A 20,898-nucleotide genomic window follows, 5' to 3' on the forward strand; every position below is an offset into this window, starting at 1 on the left:
TGTTGAGTTAGGGGTTTTAGTAATCTCCTTCTCCTTAATGTTTCTGGGGCTAGGTCTGAGAACACCTGCAGTCCTGCCCCATCCAGGGACAGTTCTGGATGCGTCCTCAGCCTCCCCATTATTTGCTCCTTTTCCTTTGCATAGTGGAATCTTGCTATTACGTCTCTTGGGGCCTCTTCTCCTGCCATCCTCCCCCTGTAGATCCTATGAACTCGCTCCAGTTTTAACGGTTCCGAGGGGTCCCTCTCTAACAGGGGATTAAAAAGCTTTTGTAATGTCTCTCCCAGAGTCCCGGTGTTATATTTCTCCGGGATTCCTTTGATACGCACATTCTTTCTCCTCCCCCTATTTTCCTGATCTTCAATTCTATACTGGAGATTTATATTTGTTCTCTGCAGGTGTACCACTTGTTCTGTTAACCCATCCAACCTTATATCCTGTTTATCCAACCTATCCTCCAATTCCTCTACTCTTCCTAATACCTGTCCTATGTCTGCCCTTACTCCTGCTATCTCCGCCCTTATTGACTCCTCCATTTTGGCGAACATATCCGTTAACATCTCCTTAATTGTGGCTGTTTCTACTTCCTGCAGTACAGGGGAAGCAGCTCCTACCCTTTCTGTCCCCCTTTCTATCTCTCTCGTTTCCTCCCTTTCTTGTTGAGTTCTTGTTAATCTGCTAGTTTTACCTTCTTCTAAACCCTTCTGTCTATTTAACCCTGATCTACGTGTTGATCCTGTTTTTGGGCTGCCTTGTCCTTCCTCTGGCGTATTAGCCATGTGTGCCATATACCGCTGAATACCTCCCGGACTGGCCACCGGCGGTATATTTTTCCCTGCTTTTGTCTTGTCTTTCATTTTGTTCAAATCTAGGCTTCAAGTCTGGACTTCCCACTTCCTACCCAAAGAGTCCCAGTCCCGGGTGATGTTAATTATTACAGTCCCAATTAATGTTGGTATTGTTACTTATTGTTGGAACCAGCGGTCTTCTGCGACCTCACATTCTATCGGCTTAATTTTCATCCAGTCCAAGCTCTCTGATGTTAAATGTAAGGAGAGTCAGTTATGTCCTCTTCTGCTCACTTTAACCATATATGCCCGGTAGGTAAGGTAAGGTAAGGTAGGGTCAAAGGGATATGAATATGGGTAATTACCCACTTCTTTCATGCGACTTATACTCCTGGTTGATATTATTTAAAGTCGCTACCCACGCTATCTCACCTCCTTTGGCATATCAATTACTACTTCACTTTTTAACCTTTACAATCCCCTATTATTGGGCCCTGTACATTTCTCTGTGGTCAGGCAGTCCACCTCCAGTTTAACACGAAATAGGCAGCCTTTCAGTTGTCCGACCAATTCACTTATAGTGTTGTATAATAACAAATATTTCAAATATCCGGGGCAAACAGCGGCATACAAAAAAAAAAAAAAAAAAAAAAAAATTATCTCCTTACTCCTTCAATTGTCCCACAAGGGGCAATCAATTAGTAGCTCAATTTATCCGAAGGTTTTTCAAGTATTACAAAGATATATCCATTGAAGCGGAGGAAATGCAACTTTAAGTCAGTACTATCGCTGATTATTGCAGATATTAGCAGAAATAAGTGCATAAATATGTAGCGAGGTCTATGCTGCAAAAATCAGTAGCCTGAGTAGATTATTTAGTGGAAATCAGCCATATAATAGTCCAGCATGCCACTAGAACTAATAATCGCTGCAGAGGTTGCGAGGGGACCAGGTAAACTGCTGTAAAAATAGGTTGATATAATTTAAAAACGCTTCTCACGCTTTATCACATCCTTTGGCATAACAATTACTGCTTCACTTTTTACCATCCCGTGTTGCTGGGTCATATACACTTCTCTGTAGTCAAAAAGCCAATCTCCAGTTTAACATATTATAGGCAACCATACAATAGTCCAATTGATTCACTTATAATACTCGGTGTTTGTATAATAGCAGATTTTTCAGGAGCAAGGGGAGAACAGTAGCATATAAAAATTTTCTCCTACCTCCTTCAGTTGTCTCATTGGAAACGACCATTTAGCAGCTCAGTTAAGCCTGGGACTCCTTCCTAGGACCTCTCTTATCTGTTTCCATTCCTTCATGTGATTACTTTCCGCTCCACAAACACCAAAATCAGCTTACCTCTCCTGGCCATGTCGTCTTGCTGTTTTAACTTTGCCGGAGCTGGAGCTGTGTCCTAGGGCCATACACACTCAAAATGCATGCTTGATCCGGGAGGGAGGCACTATGGGGTGCCTCTATCAGGTTAAGAAGAGGGAAAGTCAATAATATCGCTGATTATTGCAAATTAAGCAGAGACAGGTATCTAAATATGTAGCGGGGACTATGCTGCAAAATCAGTTACCTAAATAGGTTATTGTGTGATAAACGGCTGTATTATAGTCCGGTGTACCGCTAATACTAGTAATCGCTGCAGGAGTTTTGCGAGGGGACCAGATAAATTACTGCAAAATCAGGTTACTATAATTTAAAGTCGTTTCTCACGCTTTATCACATCCTTTGGCATAACCATGACTGCTTCACTTTTTACCATCGCATGTTGCTAGGTCATATACACTTCTCTGTGGTCACATAACCAATCTCCAATTTAACACATTATAGGCAATCATGCAATAGAACAACTATTAGGAGGGGCACAGTGGCATGTACAGATTATCTTCCCTTCCTTCGTGAGATTGCTTTCTGCTCCGCACAGCAAACGCCAAAAATCTGCTTACCTCACCTGGTCCTGTTGTCTTGTTGTCTTATTTAATTTTTGCTGGAACTGAAGCAATAGCCTAGGACCGTAAACACTCACCATACTTGGTCGGTCCGGGGGGAGGAACTGTGAGATACCTCTATGTTTCCTCTATTACCTCTGCTGACTATCCCCCCTATGCAACCCGGACGGTGGCCTGTTGCTACAGAGCGCCAGATATCTGTTCGGGCCGTCGGCTAGCGCAGCTCCCGAGGAAGAGATGGCAAATCGCGGGGCTCACGCTCTATGAGGTAGCAGGCTGACGGGCGGGCGAGGGGATTTCCATCGGCTCCCCGCAAGGCTCCGACGGGACGGTGGAGATACGGGAGGACGGGTCGTGGAAGAAGACACTCTCAGCTGCCTACGTCATGACGTCGTGACGTCATGCCGCTCCGCCGCCTCTGGGTTTAGCTTCTATCTCTCTAGGCCCTTAGGTCGACCACCCCAGGCCGCACAACCACCTCCGCGGGGAGAGGGCAGCCACCCCCTCCCTCCTGGACTCTGTTCCCTGCCTTGACTAACTGTGAGCACATGTGCCTGGGCCTCCCTATTGGACCAGTGTGGGACAGTCTGAGATGAGCTGCACCTGGACATGATGAGCAGACCTAAACAATAGATCCTGCTCCATGGTAGGCAGAACGTTTTTACCTGACCATCTTTCTGGTAAGCATACTAACCAAAAATATAATCTCTTCCAGCACCTACCTAGGAGGTTGCTACACAATCTGACCATAGGTTAAAGGAAAAAACATTTTTTTGTTCATCCTGTTCAGAGATTCACACAGCCCTATTAAACAGTGCATCCAGAATGGTGGTTTTATTTACTGTACTGTAGTTAGGCAGTACAGCCTGGTGACCTCCTCGCCCCTAGCTTGTGATCGGAGGGTGAAGAAGCAAAAACAGAGCAATAAGGTAATCACTTCCCTCCCTCTTCCTTTCTTTCCTTTTTCATGTTCTGTGTAATGTATGAGATCAGATATAGTGAATGCAGGGTCCTGGGTTTAGTAGCACTTTAAAAATAGATTTCAGTACTTTTAATTAATATGAAATAACCAATAATAAATAATATCTCTCTACTACCTCTGTGCAAACAAATCCATAGTGTCAACCAAATAATTTAAATGATACATGCTCAAAATTAATGCCCAGTGTGGTTGTTCCCACCAGTAATGAAATAATATATATGTATAAGTGTTGCGCAAATCAAAGGTAAAAAATAATACCTCAAACTAACAAACCTCAAATAGTCCATAATAAAATATATATATATATATATCAAATCATCAAAAAGATAAAATCACAAAAATGTGCATTACAGTAATTAGTTTAAAGTAAAGTGCACATGTGCTAAAAGTGCATAATAGTCTGTATCCAACAATAAATAAAGTGCCCAGTCCTCTTTCTTCAGTGAAGGCAACTTCAGTGTGACAACATAAACATAAATGGTGTACTTCCACCCGATCGTGACACCTAAGTACTCCCAGTATTCTCACCTTAGTGAGTAATCAAATACACTTTTGATTACATATAGAAATCATCCTCCAACGATGCTAGCCCAATTGTAGTCCTTTTCAGTTGATTTGGATATCCTGTGGTGGTGGTCCCTTTAAGACTCCCTCACATGCGCTTATCCATATGTTAGGGTAAAAACAAAGTGACCTCCCATAGTGTAATATTCCCAATAAAACTTTTTTCTTTTTTTAAGGGAATAATTCTAATAGTAAAAAAGCAGAAAAAAACACCTTTGGTATCATATACTCAGCATACTTTGATCTCTAAACATAACTTCTGGTCCAGGATGCCGTACGCATTATGACTTCATCAGGGGACTATTGAGACTGACTGAGCACCCTTATGAAGTCACGTTGGCGTGACGTAAAGCTGCACTATATCATAGTTTTGGGTTTAATATCGCTTTAGCACTAAAAAGTTGTTTAATGTCACTTCTGCCCTAATTAGGTTCCTTTTCTCAGAAAACGTGATGACAGCACAGTCACCTCTACCCCTCAAGCTCATGCTTTTATAAAATGAAAATTCTTCCCATATGCACCTGTTCTTTTATTCACATTAAACTCATTTAGCACATTTAGCTGTCAGTGAGCTCAAAGATAGAGATACAGTAATGATCTCATTAAGCCGCCCTCATATCAGGAAGTTCAGCACACAGGACCGCAAGATTACCCCACACAGACAATCAAATACTGCGTTTTCTTTTCCCAAATGTCAATGCAAATATTAAAGTGAGAAAATTATTGACTGCTATCAGCAAAAAGAACAGTTGCTTCTTCCAACTCATTTGATCAATGGACTAAAGTTCAAAGCTCCAGGATATAGATTCCAATCAGACTTGCTCATTTTTTTAAATTATTAATGATGACATACACCTCTGGGAAAGTAATGAAATACAAATATGGCGTTACTTGCTGCTTTTCAAACATTCTATTGTTCTCATCTCTCATAGTTCTTGACTATGTTTGGCTACATTTCTAGATGGTAATAGACTTTTTTTTTTTTACATTAAGCAATAGTTGGTGGTCCTGATTCCAATGGAACTTACGGGTATCTAAATTCTCTGCAGAAGACCCACCAAGACTCAGCATGTGTTTATCCACTGCTTTGTGGCTACCATCAAAATTCAAAACACAAAGGGGTTGATTTACTAAAGGCGAATAGACTGTGCACTTTGTAAGGGCAGTTGCATTTATTTTCCCCAGAACTAAGTGAATGCAATGAAGTTCTGCTGATTTCCATCATCCATACATGTGCAAGAAAAAATGCTGTTTTCTTATTTTCCTTGCCCCTGATTGGGCATTCTTTACAAAGTGAAGCTTCACCACATTCATTAAGCTCTGGGGAAATTGAGTGCACCTGCACGTGAAAAGTGCACAATCTATTTGCCTTTAGTAAATCAACCCCAGAGTCTTACAATATGAAATTTATCAGAAATATGAAATTTATCAGAAAGGTAAAAGGAGAAGTCCAGCCAATGCTCGTTTGGCTGGGCTTCTCCTATGGATCACAGGAGTGCAGTTCGTTTTGCACTCCTGTGACCCGTTTTCAGCAGAGAGCGGACTGAAGTACGCTCTCTGATGACTGTACAGAAATTGGATTGACTCCTGTCTCAGCCTCTCAGCCAGCCGCTGAGAGCCAGGGATGGCTGCTCCCCGCTTCTTCACAGCCCAGCGCTCCAATGAGTACAGAGGGAAATGAGCAGAGAGCTGTGACTGACAGTCTACAGCTCTCTGCTCATGGAGCTCTGTAAGCCAAGTGATCAGTGATGTTCGATCGCTCGGTTTTCAGTGCAGAGGCTCCGGGGGACAGATGCAGCATTGGTATACCTAGGTAAGTAGGAATCTAAAAAAAAAAAAGAAACCCATACTTCTCTTTTAAAGTTACTTTAAGCCTAGGTCAGTGCAACAATTCTGTAATACCTACTATGGTGATCAATTAATATAGACTATCAGTGGCGGCTGACAACAAACCCCCACCCTAAGGTTCACTTTCCCCGGCTTCTCCTCCCGGCCAACCCGGTCTTCTTCAAATCCACCTCCTGCCCTGATTGGCCTGGAGGAGTAGCTGGAAACCATAGCAAATATTGATTCGCTAGGGTCACAAGTGGGTGGGTTTGGGGCGCAGTGCTCTGAGCCCTGAGCCCAACCTTTTTCAAGCCAATTAGAACCTCAGGCTCTAATTGTGCTTGAAAAACAAAAACCTCATAGAGAGCTATGAATCCAGCTCCCTGTATGCAAACTAGGGTGGCAGCGCCCCTGCGCCCCTTATGGACCAGCTGCTGCTGTTAACTATTTTCTCAAATGAAAAAAGTTTACATTGTCTTGATAGTGTACAGCAGGGGTAGGCAACCTTGGTCCTCCAGCTGTTTTTAAACTACAAGTCCCATGAGACATTGCAAGACCCTGACAATCACAGGCATGATTCCTAGAGGCAGTGGCATGATGGAATTTGTAGTTTCACCACAGCTGGAGGGCCGAGGTTGCCCACCCCTGGTGTACAGTATATGTACTGCACATATAACAACTGATGGTGACTAACCTATGTTCGGATGCTTCAAGAGACGACAAATTCGTGCTTCACGTTCTAGCTTTTGGTGATCTGGAAAAGATAAGACATATAGTTATTGCAAAGGAATTCAAATGCATGTAGCTTAGCCAACTTAAAGTATAAGTCACATCAAAACCTAACTGTTCTATTTGTTCTCTCCTTGAAACGCTAATGCAGTCACACAAGTATACCACCATCATATTATATAAAAAATATTTAGCAGCAACTTTATTGATAGAAAAACATGTTAAAACATAGCACATTCTAAAATGAACACAAGACCTGGTGCAAAACCAGTTCCAATATACTGCATGCTAAAGCCCCTTTGTATAACAGGCAATAGTTAAATAAGTTTACAATAAAATTTCTCAGATAATAAATTCTGCCAGAATAAGCCCCAACGTGTTTCAACTGCTTCAGTCCAAATCTTCCACAGGGGCAAGATATGAGGTCTCTATATGATCAAACATGTATAAAAATGTAAAGACTTATAAGGGAAACAATCCACTATAATAAATATTGGATTTCTCAAATATAGATGGAAATCCACTTACAGAGAGGAATATCACATTGAACATGGACCAAACCTCTTTAAAAACCAGGTGTGATAACGCCAGTCCTGCGGGCGCCAGCCAGCTTAGGGGTGCCCACCTCAGAGGGACCTCATACAATGAAGGAACTGCCAAGTAGGACAAAATATATTCAAAGTATTGTTTCGAAAATGAAGAATCATTATTTTCAGGAGACATGGACCAAAACACCCTCACACTGGCTGCATGTAATAAATAATATTACTAACCACCATAGTGGGAATATGTTACCATCAGAATGGTAAAGTACTTAGAATACGTGTCCAGCATACAGGAATATACCAAACCCAGGTTCTCAAGGCTTATCAGGAGGGCTCTAAAGAATGAATGATGCTTGATCCATCTGAATTGTAATTAAAAAAACGTTTTAATATAGCTGCCACCAAGAGTTCTCATCAAGTTTCCAACTGCAAGGACAAGCATTGTTTTACTGTATGAATATTATTTGAATATTATTTCTCCGTCAAAATCCAGCAATTGTTTTGCACAGAGCAGCCCCAATCCTCCTCTTCAGTGGTCCTCCACCAGAGCTCCTGCCCCCCGCCCCCAACCAGTGCCCCCATATAAAGCTGGTTTCTATGGGGGTACTTGTGCTTGCTCGATCCTGAGCCAGGCTATTTGTCTCAATTCAGACACATAGCTTGACTCACCCCTGCTCCCTGTTCTCAGATTTTGACTGGCAGTAGCAGGAGCCAGTGGCTCCCACTGCTCTCAGCCAAGCCTGTAAAAGAGCTGCTGCAGACATGCACAGTGATGGACTGAGAATGAGGTCAGGTGAATTATTAGTGGGGGCAGGGGGAGCTACTATTAAAAGTTTTTTTTTTTTACCTTAATGCAGAGAATGCTTTAAGGTAAATAAAAACTTTTATAACCTCTTTCATCCTACCTCCATTCTAAGCCCTATGCTAACTATCCTTATAAAGGTCAGATGTGTAAATTTACCTAATCTAATAGAGCTCCAGTCTGGTCACATGAGTTCCCTACCTTCAGAGGAAAGGTGGGAGAGGTGATGTAAAGACTTACTATGGGGCATCCATTGTTCTCTGTCCCTCCTTTACACCGAAGTCAGCACTGGGACCCAAGTACATGACCAGACCAGACCACCTGTAGATTAGGTAAGTATACACAAAGTAGTTAGCATAGGGATTAGAATGAGGGTAGGAATAGGTTGAAGGTTAGTTGATTTTGACCAGACTTCTACTTTAAGGGTTTGCACTATAGTGAGATAAAGGCCAATAGCTATGGGATAAAGACTGGTTTCCATGTCCCTTTTCTAATAGGTAAACTAGGCCTACTGGTAAAGCTGGAATACCCACAAAACAACCTAGCTGGAAGCATAGGACCTGGTGTATGTCCATTGGACAGCTACAACTTTTATGCTGATGTGGTAAACCAGAGGAATAATGCAGCCAGTAAAAGAACATATGTACTTTTCATGCTTTATTGTTACACTTAAAAATCAGAGCAGTTGGAGTTCCATCCCTATCCAGTATCACAATATTGCCTTTTCTTTGTTTCCTGTAGTTGTGAACTATTAACAATATATCAGAGAGTTTTTGTCAAATATAGCACTTGCTTAGCAGAATAACCTCATAGAAAAACAGTACTATTAATAGTAATACCAACAACCAAAACTGCTTCTCAACTTCTACACAAGAAATGGCAAGGGAGGAATTAAAGCCCGACCTCTGCTTTTTTCTAATTGGTTCTGAAGGTTGAAGGTTTTTTTCTAAGCATGAAGTTAAAAAACATTCAGTATGCAGCTCCCCCTGCAGCCTAATACTTACCTGAGCCCAATTTCCATCCAGTGATTTGCGCAAGAGTTGCTGCTCCCCTGAGTCTCTGCCTCCTCACTGTCTGAGAGATAGCAGTGGAAGCCATTGGCTCCCGCTGCTGTCAATCACAGCCAGTGAGTAGGGAGTAGGGGCAGGGCTGAGCCCCATTCTGTGTGTCTTATGGACACACAGAGCAGGGCTCAGGAGCAAGCACGTAAGAGTGCCTCTATAGCAAGCAGCTTGCTATGGGGGCACTTAGAGAAGAGGAGCCAGGAGCTTTGGCAGGGCACCTAAGAAGAGGAGGAATGGTGCTTCTCTGTGCAACATCACTGCACAGAGCAGGTAAGTATAGGATGTGTGTTTGTTTTTTTTTTTTTTTTTTTTTTTTTTATTTAACCTTTAATATCGCTTTAATTGCAGACAGAATGGGAAAGTGATGAGCTTGATAGATGTTTTTATTTGAAGGATGTGTCCCCCATTGGGGAGTTTTCCTTTCACTTTTTATTGGAACGGAAAGTGGTAAGACATTTTTTAAGTGAGGGCTGAGACAGCAAAAAAACATATTTTTTTTCCAGCAAACTGCATAACAGTTGGCACCTCTATCAGGTTACTAATACTATCTGTGTATTCCTGTGTCACACCCCTTATTTCTTTCCCTGCTGTTGAAGGGACAGGAACTAAGGTGAGATTCCCCCAGCTGGTTCCCATATGGCAGTATAAACTTGACAGAACAATGTATAGTACCTTTCTAAATTATAAAACTGAAAACCTGAAGATTAAACCAAAAACAAAAAAAAAATAAACACACACAACTAAAATCTAGCTGTGATTTGTACTGTCTTTCAATTTGCATATTTAAAAAAAAGGCCTAGACATCATTCTGTAGAAATATTCTAATACATTTAAATTACTTATCATAATACAATTGAATTATATTAGTTTGGTATCCATGTAGAAAAATCCTTGCCCCAATTGTAATGAAATGGAAATTTGAGTGCATTGAGTACATTCAGGTGGTTTCCAATAATCTCTCTTCTAACTGTGCTCATTAGAAATCGGGAAAGAATTGAGGGTATGCATCAAGTCTCCTCAACTGTGTGCAAATCTAATAGGACAGCAGCAATTTTTCCCAAGCAACAGTAAAGTAAACTGTCAAAATGCACTTCTTGATTGTATCTCCAAATGCCTAGGTCTGCATAAGCAGACACACATACAGCCTGCTCTGCACTATGGGCAGTTGGATGTAAACGGCCCGGGTATCTGTTTACACCCGATTGCCCTTCGAATTGGCAATACAGAGAGGAATTGATCCCCATCAGTTTCCTTTTGCCAGATCAGTTCTAATTGGAGGTAACCAGGTGTAAAAGGACACAAGACAGTTTACGTCCAACTACCCAAATAGGAGAATGGAGGGTCTGATAGGGTCCACCTAAAAAATGCACAGGCCAACCTGATTGGCCTTATTGCAAGTAACGTTGTGTTGACAGAACACCTACTTGTGCCGGTGTGCAAGCTTGCTATGCCTAACCACGCCCCAAATAATGCATACCATAGAGTTTGTGCCCCATACAGCCCTAGAGACCTCTACAATCTATCACTGCAGTGAGGGTTTAAGCCAGCCATACTTGGATCGAAATCTGTCCTGTTCAGCAGGGACTGGCTACATTTCAATCAATTTCAATCAATGTATGGACAATGTAAAGAAATTGATCTACTGATTGACTTCTGTACAATTGTCTTTTTGGAAAATTTCTGCTTGATCAGCACCACATTCACTTCTTTATAAATAGACCATGGATTCCCTTAGATCCTAAAAAGCTTGAACACTCAGAACAGGCTTTGTTATCTGTGAACAAACTTTATTCATCACCCCCTCTCTTGCTGAGTCAATGGACAGCAGGATGTGGTAAGTAAGGTAAAAAAAAAAAAAGAGGTCTGCATTAAACAGAACATGTCATGTTTTTCTTGTTAAAGTTGTTTAGTCATAGCAGTCTCATTCTAGAATTTGGTGTCCTTCCCAGTTGGAAAAAAAGTCATGCTCAGAAATAAATAAATGTTTCATATCAGCACAGATAAGGTCTACAGTATTTGTTAAGGAAAATAGTTAATTTTCTCTTCAAATACTAGTATTTAAAGACTATAATTGGTGATTTCAGAAGAGAATTTAATTATGGTAAGTTTTGCAAAGTCTGATTTTTAAAGTTCATTATATTGCCAGTCAATTGCCTAAATCCTAGGTGCTGCCATCCTATGTTGAACCCTCTGCCCTAACCCATCCTAAATTTTAAATTTTTCCCTTACAAAACTAACTTTAAAGGGGTATTAAACCCACAAGCAAACACTTATTGTATTGCAGCTTACCAATTGTTAAAATGTGGTTTTCTTTTTTAGGTTTTCTTTCCTTTATTTTCATCTGGTGATCTGGCTAGTTAAGCTAGCCATGTATGGATCGAAAATTCAGCTGACTTAAAAGGGACTGGCCACTGTGGTTGAACGGAAGTTGATCTACAGCTGATCTGTGTATTCTGACGCAAGAGGAGTCTCCCAATGTCAAAATGCAATGAGACAACAGATCAAATGTGTGGATGGAGGAATCGGCTTAGTTTTATTCATTCCATACATGTATTTTAGCATGCCAGAATATTAAAGGAACTATGCAAGTTAAGAAGCAGTAGATAGACAAGGAAGCACATGCCAGAAGAGAGAAATCAGAAGGTTATTGATGGTTTAAAGAAGTAGATAGGAAACATGAATGTGAATTACACTAGAAAGTGGACAGAATGTTATAGAATTATTAATGGAGGATTGCTGGACGTGAGACAAGAAAAGGCTGAGGATGTCTTTGATTACTTTAAAGGGGTTGTAAAGGTTTGTGTTTTTTCACCTTAATGCATCCTATGCATTAAGGTGAAAAAACACCTGGCTGTCACTGGCCTCCTAGTCCCCTGTTTTACTTACCTGAACACCTTCATTCATTCAGCGGGGATGGGCTCCCGGACCTTAATTGGATAGACTGATAGCAGCGCAGCCATTCGCTGTCAATCAAATCCAATGACATGGGCACCGGGGATGGGGCCGAGTCCTGCATTCGGTCTCTATGAATGCCAAATGCTGGACTCAGGAGTTCGCCCGCATGGTAAACCCTTGACATAATAAGGAAACAAGGATTTGAATGGGCTTTGCTAAGAGAAGTGGGCAGTAGCATTGAAGCCCAGAGAGAGGAGAGAAAAGAGACTTCAGACTTAATAATTTTATAGCCTAAGATGAGGTTCAAGAAGATAATGTGTTTTTCAAAGAGAAACCAGGAAATGTTTAAATTATAATAAAATTGGGCACCTTGCCAAGAAGCGCAGATACCAAAGAATATTGTGAACAAGATGGCGATAAAGGCAAAGATGGGACTGGTGCCAGTACTTTAGCATTAAGTTCAACTGAGAGGTGTCCAATTTGTTTGAAAAGTTTTTCCCTGGAGGTTGGTTTTCCAGAAGATTTTCTGTAAATCCTGCATTCTTAAATGGTGTGAAACCTCCTCATCCTGCCCTGTTGAGCACAAACGCTTTCAAACCGTGTATAAAATGGATCTGGCTGGTGGCTGCATCAAGATCCATGTTGTGGCAAGAACACCAAAAGAAAACTGCAGCTGCAACCTGTGCCAGTGGTGCTGTACAGAAGGGAAGATATGCTTTAGAACGGATGTTATGAAGAAATATGCAAATTAAATCTTGAAAAGAGCAAGGACAAAACATTTTTCATCAGCAAGACTGAGCAAGTATGAAGCAATACTGCTTGAATTAGGAGAAATAGAAGTGAAAAGATGTACTACAATCAATGCTGCCAACATTTTCCTAGAGAGAGAAGACCTCGAAGCGGAGGGTGACCACATCTGCTTAAAACTTATGGAAGAAAAAATGCAGCAAATCTTCCCAGTAAAGGACACTCCTCTTGAAAATTCTGATCTGATCCTGTTTCTAGATGGTTCACGCCTGTACAAACATGGAGTCCCAAGAATGGCATATGCGGTGACAGCATTGGAGAAAGTGATTGAGACCCAACTACTCCCTTCATCACTTTCAGTGCAGGTTGCTAAAGTGGTAGCACTCACCAGAGTCTGTGAGGCCGCAAAGGATCAAATATCCAACATCTACACTGATAGCAAGTATACTCTCGGAGTAGTCCATGGTTATGGACCCATAAGGAAGAGCAGAAGAAACTCAACTGCTGCAGAAGAACCAATTCAAAACTGAAAATATGTTTAAGAACTTTTTGAAGGAGTCTGTCATAGAAGAGATGCCTAACACAGGCATCCAGCACAGAGTAAACAGATCAGTGGGCTGCACTAAAGGAATCAGGCACAAAGGTAAGTGAAAATATATATATTTATTAAAGATAAAGACACATGCAAAACCAAACACAGCAAACAACGAACAAGCAAGAAATGCAAATAATACACAGCAACCCCAAACACCTAATCTAACTAACTAACTAACTAACTAACTAACTAACTATATATATATATATATATATATATATATATATATATATATATATATATATATATATATATATATACACATACAAGGAAAGGGAACACATATGCATTAACAAGGCAGGGACGGGAGACAAGGGGAACAGGAGGCCAGATAGAGGGAGTAGAAGCAAGGAGGAGCTGAAAGCAGGAATCAGGGTACAAATCACAGGAACAGAAAACAGACAAGGACAGGGCAGGAAGTGGATCAGGAACGGGTTTCAGGCAATGGATCAGATCAGGCAGGGACAAGGCTTGCAGAGGAAATACTGAAGCCCTGAGCCTCAGTGAAGGGCGGGCTTATATACTCCCAGCAGCTCACATCAAGTGCAGCTTGAGCAATGAAAAGTCCATCTACTGGGAGACACCCGCTGGTGGCCACCAGAATTACACCCTTTGGTGTTAAAAGCAATAGTGGCACCAGCAGGTGACCCAGGCAATAACACTGATCATGACACCCTCCCAAAGGAAGTAGCCATCCCAAAGGTCCAGGCACATACTGGAGCACAACCCATGGAAGAAAAAGGAAACCAGTTGGCCAATCATATTGCCAGGAAGGCTGCTGAAACACCAATGGAAGCAATCATGACCCTATTCACTGATTTTGCAAAGGAATAAGAAGAAGCCTGTAACAGATTGAAGAAAAAGAAGAAACAAATACAGAAAGCAAAGGAACTGATTAAGAAATTGCAAGAATCTGCACCTGACGATTGAAATGAAATCATGGAAAGGGATGAAGCAAAGAATGACCAAGATGGAAAATGGAATATGTGTCCCACCTCAAACAGAAAAGATGATCATGCAACTAGCCCATGACCCAGGTCATGTAGCCCCTAAAGCAATGGAGAGAAACATAAACAAGGTTGGTTGGTTTATTCAATACTTCAGAAATGCATGTCAAGACTTTGTTGAGGGATGCATAATTTATACTAAAAATAAACCAGGAAGACCAGCCAGAGTAACACAAAGACATTTGGCCAAGCCACTTTTCCTTACAAAGACTTCAGATTGATTACATCGTAAGTGGAGAAAAATGCCTATGCCCTTGCAAATTATATATAATACACAAATGTGATATGGACTACCTAGAGCCATAAATAATGTATCATATAGACAAACCCAAAAGGAAGAATCATCTCATCCAGAATACACAATCCATTATCTAGGGAGTCCAAGCTACAGTACAGGATAGAAGTATGAAAATGCCCTTCCAGAGTCCACAAATTACCAAATCATTTGTACACAATGACATTGAATTATAATAACATAGAAGAAAAGAAAAAAAAAATAGGAAAGGCAAAATAAAATCCACATACCATTTAGATCTGAGGACCATTACTGTGAAACGATATTGTTATAACTCGTAATAACCACTTTAGATATTGCCATACTCAAGTATATGTTAAAAGACTAACATGTTCTTATATTTGTATAATTGTTACTTTTGTAAATTTTACAAGAAAATTTTATTGATCTTAAAATAAAATCCACATTAGAAAGTGGAATTTATGGCTGGAATTTATGGAGTAGGGAGGAAAAAGAGGCCCAGGGAGATGTATTTTTTTCTTAATTAATCAGTCTTTACAGAGGAAAAAACATCTATAACTTTCGCATTCATTGAGACCCGGAGGTGTGGTTGCCCTAAGAGATGTGATCCAACGCATTTCTCGCTGAAATATCACTTCCACCTACGCATGCACACTACAACAGGGACACCATTGCGTCTCTCTGCGCCAATCCTCCTTGGTCGATTTACTGTGGAGCCAAGCTGCCTCCTTTTTCTGGACTGCCAGTTATTGGAATCCTTTTGGGACATTTCAACACCTTAATATGGGACCTTTGGATTGGGCTGTCTTTGACCTATACGACATCTTAATTAAGCATTTTTTTTTTTATTAGGTATGGGGCCAGCCTTATGGGGAATCACACTTCAAGCTGACCCCACTTCCCCTGGAATTGAGATTTATTTTCTTCCCGGGGATTTACCATCCTTCTTTTCTGCTTCTTTTCAGCCCACAGTACCTTTATTCCAATGCCCTTTAGATAATCCATATTTGTTTTTTTCTGGACAGGAACACCTGGCATCCACATTGGGCAAGCCTTCAATGGCCCTGATTGGACATCCATGTTTTCTGGAGGAATGCCTCTGCTAAATATGCACATGTTTTGTAAGTGTATGTTCAATGACTAATATGTATATTTTTTTTATTGCTCATAAAATCCCACCTTTTGAGGTTATTCATATATTTGGCCCCTTGTTTCATCTAAAAAACCTGGCTGATCCTACCTAGTTCTGCCCTCCCCCTGTAAACTGACCACAGTTTATCATGGCTGCTGAGCCCTGACACCATGCTCAGTTTACATGCCTCCGTCACCCACAGCTCTCCTCTGTCCTCTTCTCCCCCCTTCTCCCCTCCCTGTCTGTCAGTCTGCACCACTCTGCTCCCCGCCCCTTACCTTCCTGCTGCTATAATACCTGTATCATAAACATACCATCCCCTCTGTTAGCTAACATTATGTGTCCTAGTGTCTGTGCTGAAAAAAAATGCAGATTTACACTTTATATCAGAGCGTCTCCTGCCGCTCACATGACTTCTCTGCTCTCTACTCCCCTCCTTCCTGGCTGATGTAATTGAGAGTTCTCGGTCCTTCCCGCTATAACTGTCAGCTGGGGAGCGGAGAGAGCTGAGCAGTCATGTGAGAGCCGGGAGACGCTCTGATACAAAGTATAAATTAGCTTTTTTTTGTCAGCAATGACACTGGGACAGATAATATTAGCTAACAGAGGGGATGGGATGTTTATGATACAGTGGCTTCACAACCATGTTAAGGTTCGTTGGCCCTACAGTCAGGTCCATTGTTATGGTCATTTTATTGCATATCTTTGTAAATCTGTTAAAGCTAAACGCTGCAATTTTACATTTTTGTCTTCTGTTGACTTAAAGCCGTAGTAAACTCTGTTACACCACTTGTACCTACAGGTAAGGCTTACCTTTTTTTACTGTGAATAGCTCCTAAACTTGCACAGTTTAGAGATATTAAGAGTGCACGCAGCCAATGACTTGACTAGCACATGCACTCTGAAGTTCCAGCTTAGAGGCAGCACATGCATGGGAGTGACATCATTGAACCCCCGGCCACTCATGTAGCTGGAGGCCGCAAACTCAGAAGGAAGACCGGGGTAAGATGTCAGCCCTCTCAGCTGTGACATTGTGAGGCTTCGTTCTAAGGTAAGTCTCTCATAATGTGCTAGTATGCAATGCATACTAGCACATTATGACATTGCCTTGCAGGGAATTTTTTTTTCTAACCACATGCAATTTACTACCGCTTTAGTAATCTTTAGTAAAATATTATCTTACAATCTCTATTATTCTTTTTTGTACCCTTTGCTCTTGTGCTTGCAGTAATTGTATTTACATGTGTGCCAGAGGGGCTGAGGGTTGTTCTTGGGGTTGAGGTTCAAAACAGAGAACCCACGATTATCAAGCGACTCCTTCAGGGGTAGCGCTACAAAAATAACATCCTGTTAGGGCTTAAATCTACTTAGCAATATCCCGATTTATCTGAAAAGATGAAGTCACTGGAGACCACCAGCAAGCAGTTCCTCAATCTGCACGAAATAGAGATGGTAGGAGGAGAGTGTGCATCAGGAAACCTAGGCTGGAAAATGTAACACATCCTTTTGTATCGCCCTTGTTCAAGGCCAGGGAATAATACAACAGATTAAAGAGCAGACATATAATTTGTTAAACCATGCAGCTACACAAGGGCCTTCAGCAATTTAGTGAGCCATATTTATATATTAGATATGGGACTGACACATCTGGATATTGCTTGGTTATACAGCAGAAAAGAAGGGGGAGGCATTCTGGATCTGTTCTTGTGCCAAAATAAGGCATTCAAATTTTTGATCCAGCCTTGAATGTAGAAAGACAAACAAGCAGCCCACAGAATAATGGCAATGGTGAAAATAGTTTTGTTTACAGCAATGGTAATATGCCTTCCAGATATGATGATATACCTTATGAGAGTAATCTTTTTCATCTTAAGAAACACAACAATCACTGATTCCAAGATGCCTGTTTCCCTTAAAATGGTTGTAAACCCTAAGACCCCTTTCACACTGGGGTGCTTTGCAGGCGCTACAGCGCTAAAAATAGCGCCTGCAAAGCACCCTGAAAGAGTGGCTCCTGTGTCTCCAATTTTCAGCTTTTGGTGCTCTCACACTGTGAATGACAATTACTCAGTCATGCAACACTGTACCCCTATGAAATGTTTGTCCTTTTTTTTCACACAAATAGAGCTTTCTTTTGGTGGTATTTAATCACTGCTGTTTTTTTTTATTTTTTACGCTATAAAAAGACTGAAAATTCAGAAAGAAAAAAAAATGTTTCTGTTAAAATTTATTGCAGAGTATTGCAGAGTATTGGCAGAGTACTGCATAGTGCTGGCAGAGTATTACATAGTGTTGGCAGAGTATTGCATAGTATTGCTGCGGAGTATTGCATAGTAGTGCTGCGGAGTACTGCAGAGTATGGCAGTACTGGCAGTGGCAGAATATAGACACTGAGCAGCTCTGTGGGCTGGATCTGTAGTGCCCACAGCGCTGTAATCGATCTCTCCCTCTCTCACTGTACCGATCAGTACAGAGAAGGGAGGTTTGTTTACAAGTGATGCTCCGTCATTTGACGGAGTGATCACGTGGTAAACGTCCGCTAACAGCAGCCGTTTACTGCGATCCGGCGGTCACGGATGTTTCCGGATGCAAGCCCCAGGGGGCACATGGGAGCAGGATTCTTTGGGGACGTTCCACAGACATCCACCCAGAATAAGCCAAAAGCGCTGTAGCCGTCTTTCGACTATGGCCCGGTCGGCATGTGGTTAAGGCAATCTACTGAGCTGGCCAGAACCACCACTGAAGGGAGTCTATTCCACATTTTCACAGCTCTTACTGTGAAGAAACCATTCTGTGTTTGGAGTTAAAATCTCTTTTCCTCTAGGCATAAAGAGTACCTTGTGCTCTGTGATGACCTTAAAGTGAATAACTTAACACTAAGTTCACATATGGACCCCCTATGTATTTATACATGTTGATCATATCCCCCCTTAATCTCCACTTCTCAAGAGAGAATAAATCCAGTTCCTCTAATCTTTCCTCATAGCTGAGCTCCTCCAGTTTGGTTGCCCTTCTCTGAACTTTCTCCAGTTCCCCAATATCCTTTTTGAGAACTGGTGCCCAAAACTCAACTGTATTCCAGATGAGGTCTTACTAATGATTTGTACAGGGATAAAATGATATCCCTCTCTCTGGAGTCCATATCTCTCTTAATACAAGAAATGACTTTGCTCGCTTTGGAAACTGCAAAGCCTGAAATGGTACTTTTAACCTGAGACCCTATATAATTTCTAATGATATTAAAAAGTAAGGGTCCTAATACTGAACCTTGGGGTATACCACTAGACCTTAGACCATTCAGATTAAGAATGATTAACCACTACTCTCTGAATTCTATCTTTTAGCCAGTTTTCTATCAATTTTCAAACTGATATTTCCAAGCCTGCAGACTTTACCTTACACATGAGCCATGTGTGGGGAACTGTGTCAAATGCTTTTGCAAAATCCAAGTGTAGTACTGACACCCGAAGGAGCAGCTGGTTTTCTTGGGCTTACCGTTTACCTCCTCCGCCTTGTAGCTCATCGTTCTTGTCTATGGGTTCCCGAGGTTGATGGCCCAATAACTGCAGAGACTGACACTTGAATTCCTTTAGGAATTTTATTTGCTTAAAAAGTTGAACAGAAACACAGTCTCTGGTATTGGTACTGGTACTGGTTGGTAATAGAGGGTATAGGTATGGAAACTCAGGCACTTTGAAACTGCTGACACCTAATAAATGTCTCTCTAGGTAATCCAGGGAATAGCCACTCGTAACTGGATATTTCCACTGTCGGAAAAAATCCTGGTTTATGGACTTAGCAGCCGACAAAGGAATCAAACTTAGCAAAGTCTCTGCCACAGACTTGGTTGCAAACTTTTAGATGAACACAGAAAGTCTCTCACAGGAACTTAGTTGTAACAGAAGGATGAAAATAGGAACCTCCTTACAGTACCAGAATCTTGCAGCCGGTCCGGCGATACCATAAGAAATGTGGATTCAATTAGTGTCCATACAGCTAAGCATCCAGGCTCTTACTGAGCAGCCAGCCTTGTGCGTGGCCCTCTTCCGAAGAGTCCTCCCCTGGTTGCAGGACGAGTTGCTGGGCCTCTCCAAAACCCAAGACGGCACCAGACAACTTTAGAATCCTCCTTCCAGTTACTGTGCCTCGGACTAGCCAGTTCCGAGACTCGGAAACAGATGGATCCGCACCCCAGGCTATGGGGGCCCCTGGGGGCTGGTCAGGAGGACCAGGACCATGGAGTCAGAACATACTTCTGGACCGGAACCCAGAACCACGTTACTTCAGCACCTTAAGTACCCTCTCCCGGAATACACAGCGAGACAATGCACCAACTGATTGGCTCCGGAAGAGAGATTGGTACCCAATGCGTCCAACCAGACTGCGTTCCAATGCCTGCTACCTACACCTATGACCAGGCAGAACATTAGTACAGCCCAGCCAAACTGATGCCAAAAACACAATTTAGAACAATTAACCCCAAGACTCGACTATAGTCTTGGGAAAAACTAAATTTACAGACATAGCACCTACTCTTCAGGAGTACCGGCGCTACACAAGTATACCACATCCACAGCCACCCCTCTGTCCAAGGATTTACTTTCCTCCTCAGAAAAAGAAATCAGGTTTGTTTGACAACTTCTTTCATGAATCTCATTTATGTGGTCTTTTATTAAACTCTCCAGTATCTTCCTGACTATAGAAGTTACTAACAGGTATTTAGTTATTTGGTAAAGACTTTGATGCCTTTTTAAATATAGACACACATTGACCCTATGCCAATCGAGTGGTACCATTCCAGCCATTAACGAGTCCCTAAACATTTGAAACAATGGCTTTCAAATGAGAGAGCTCAAATCTTTTAGGATCCGTAGGTGGATGCTATCTGGTCCAGGTGCTTTATCCACCTTTATTCTGTCTAAATATTTCTGGACCAAATCACTTTTGAGCCATTGTGGATCATTTGGGGCTGTGTCAATATCATCACCATTATGGACATGAGCT

At 41.6% G+C, this 20,898-nt stretch overlaps 1 protein-coding gene across 4 annotated transcripts in view; it reads right to left on the bottom strand.

The window, feature by feature from the left end:
* The window catches only part of CAMK2A (calcium/calmodulin dependent protein kinase II alpha), a 411,160-nt gene that overhangs the window by 238,523 nt on the left and 151,739 nt on the right, over positions 1-20,898 (bottom strand). For all 4 annotated transcript variants that reach the window (XM_077468290.1, XM_077468289.1, XM_077468291.1 and 1 more), the window contains exon 3: positions 6,817-6,876. In XM_077468290.1, coding sequence (XP_077324416.1) covers positions 6,817-6,876 — 60 coding nt within the window. The remainder of the gene's footprint in view (positions 1-6,816; positions 6,877-20,898) is intronic.

This window comes from Lithobates pipiens, unplaced genomic scaffold, assembly GCF_037356315.1.
Source record: "Lithobates pipiens isolate NorthernLeopardFrog02 unplaced genomic scaffold, aLitPip1_a1.2 Scaffold_8, whole genome shotgun sequence".
NCBI lineage: Eukaryota > Metazoa > Chordata > Amphibia > Anura > Ranidae > Lithobates > Lithobates pipiens.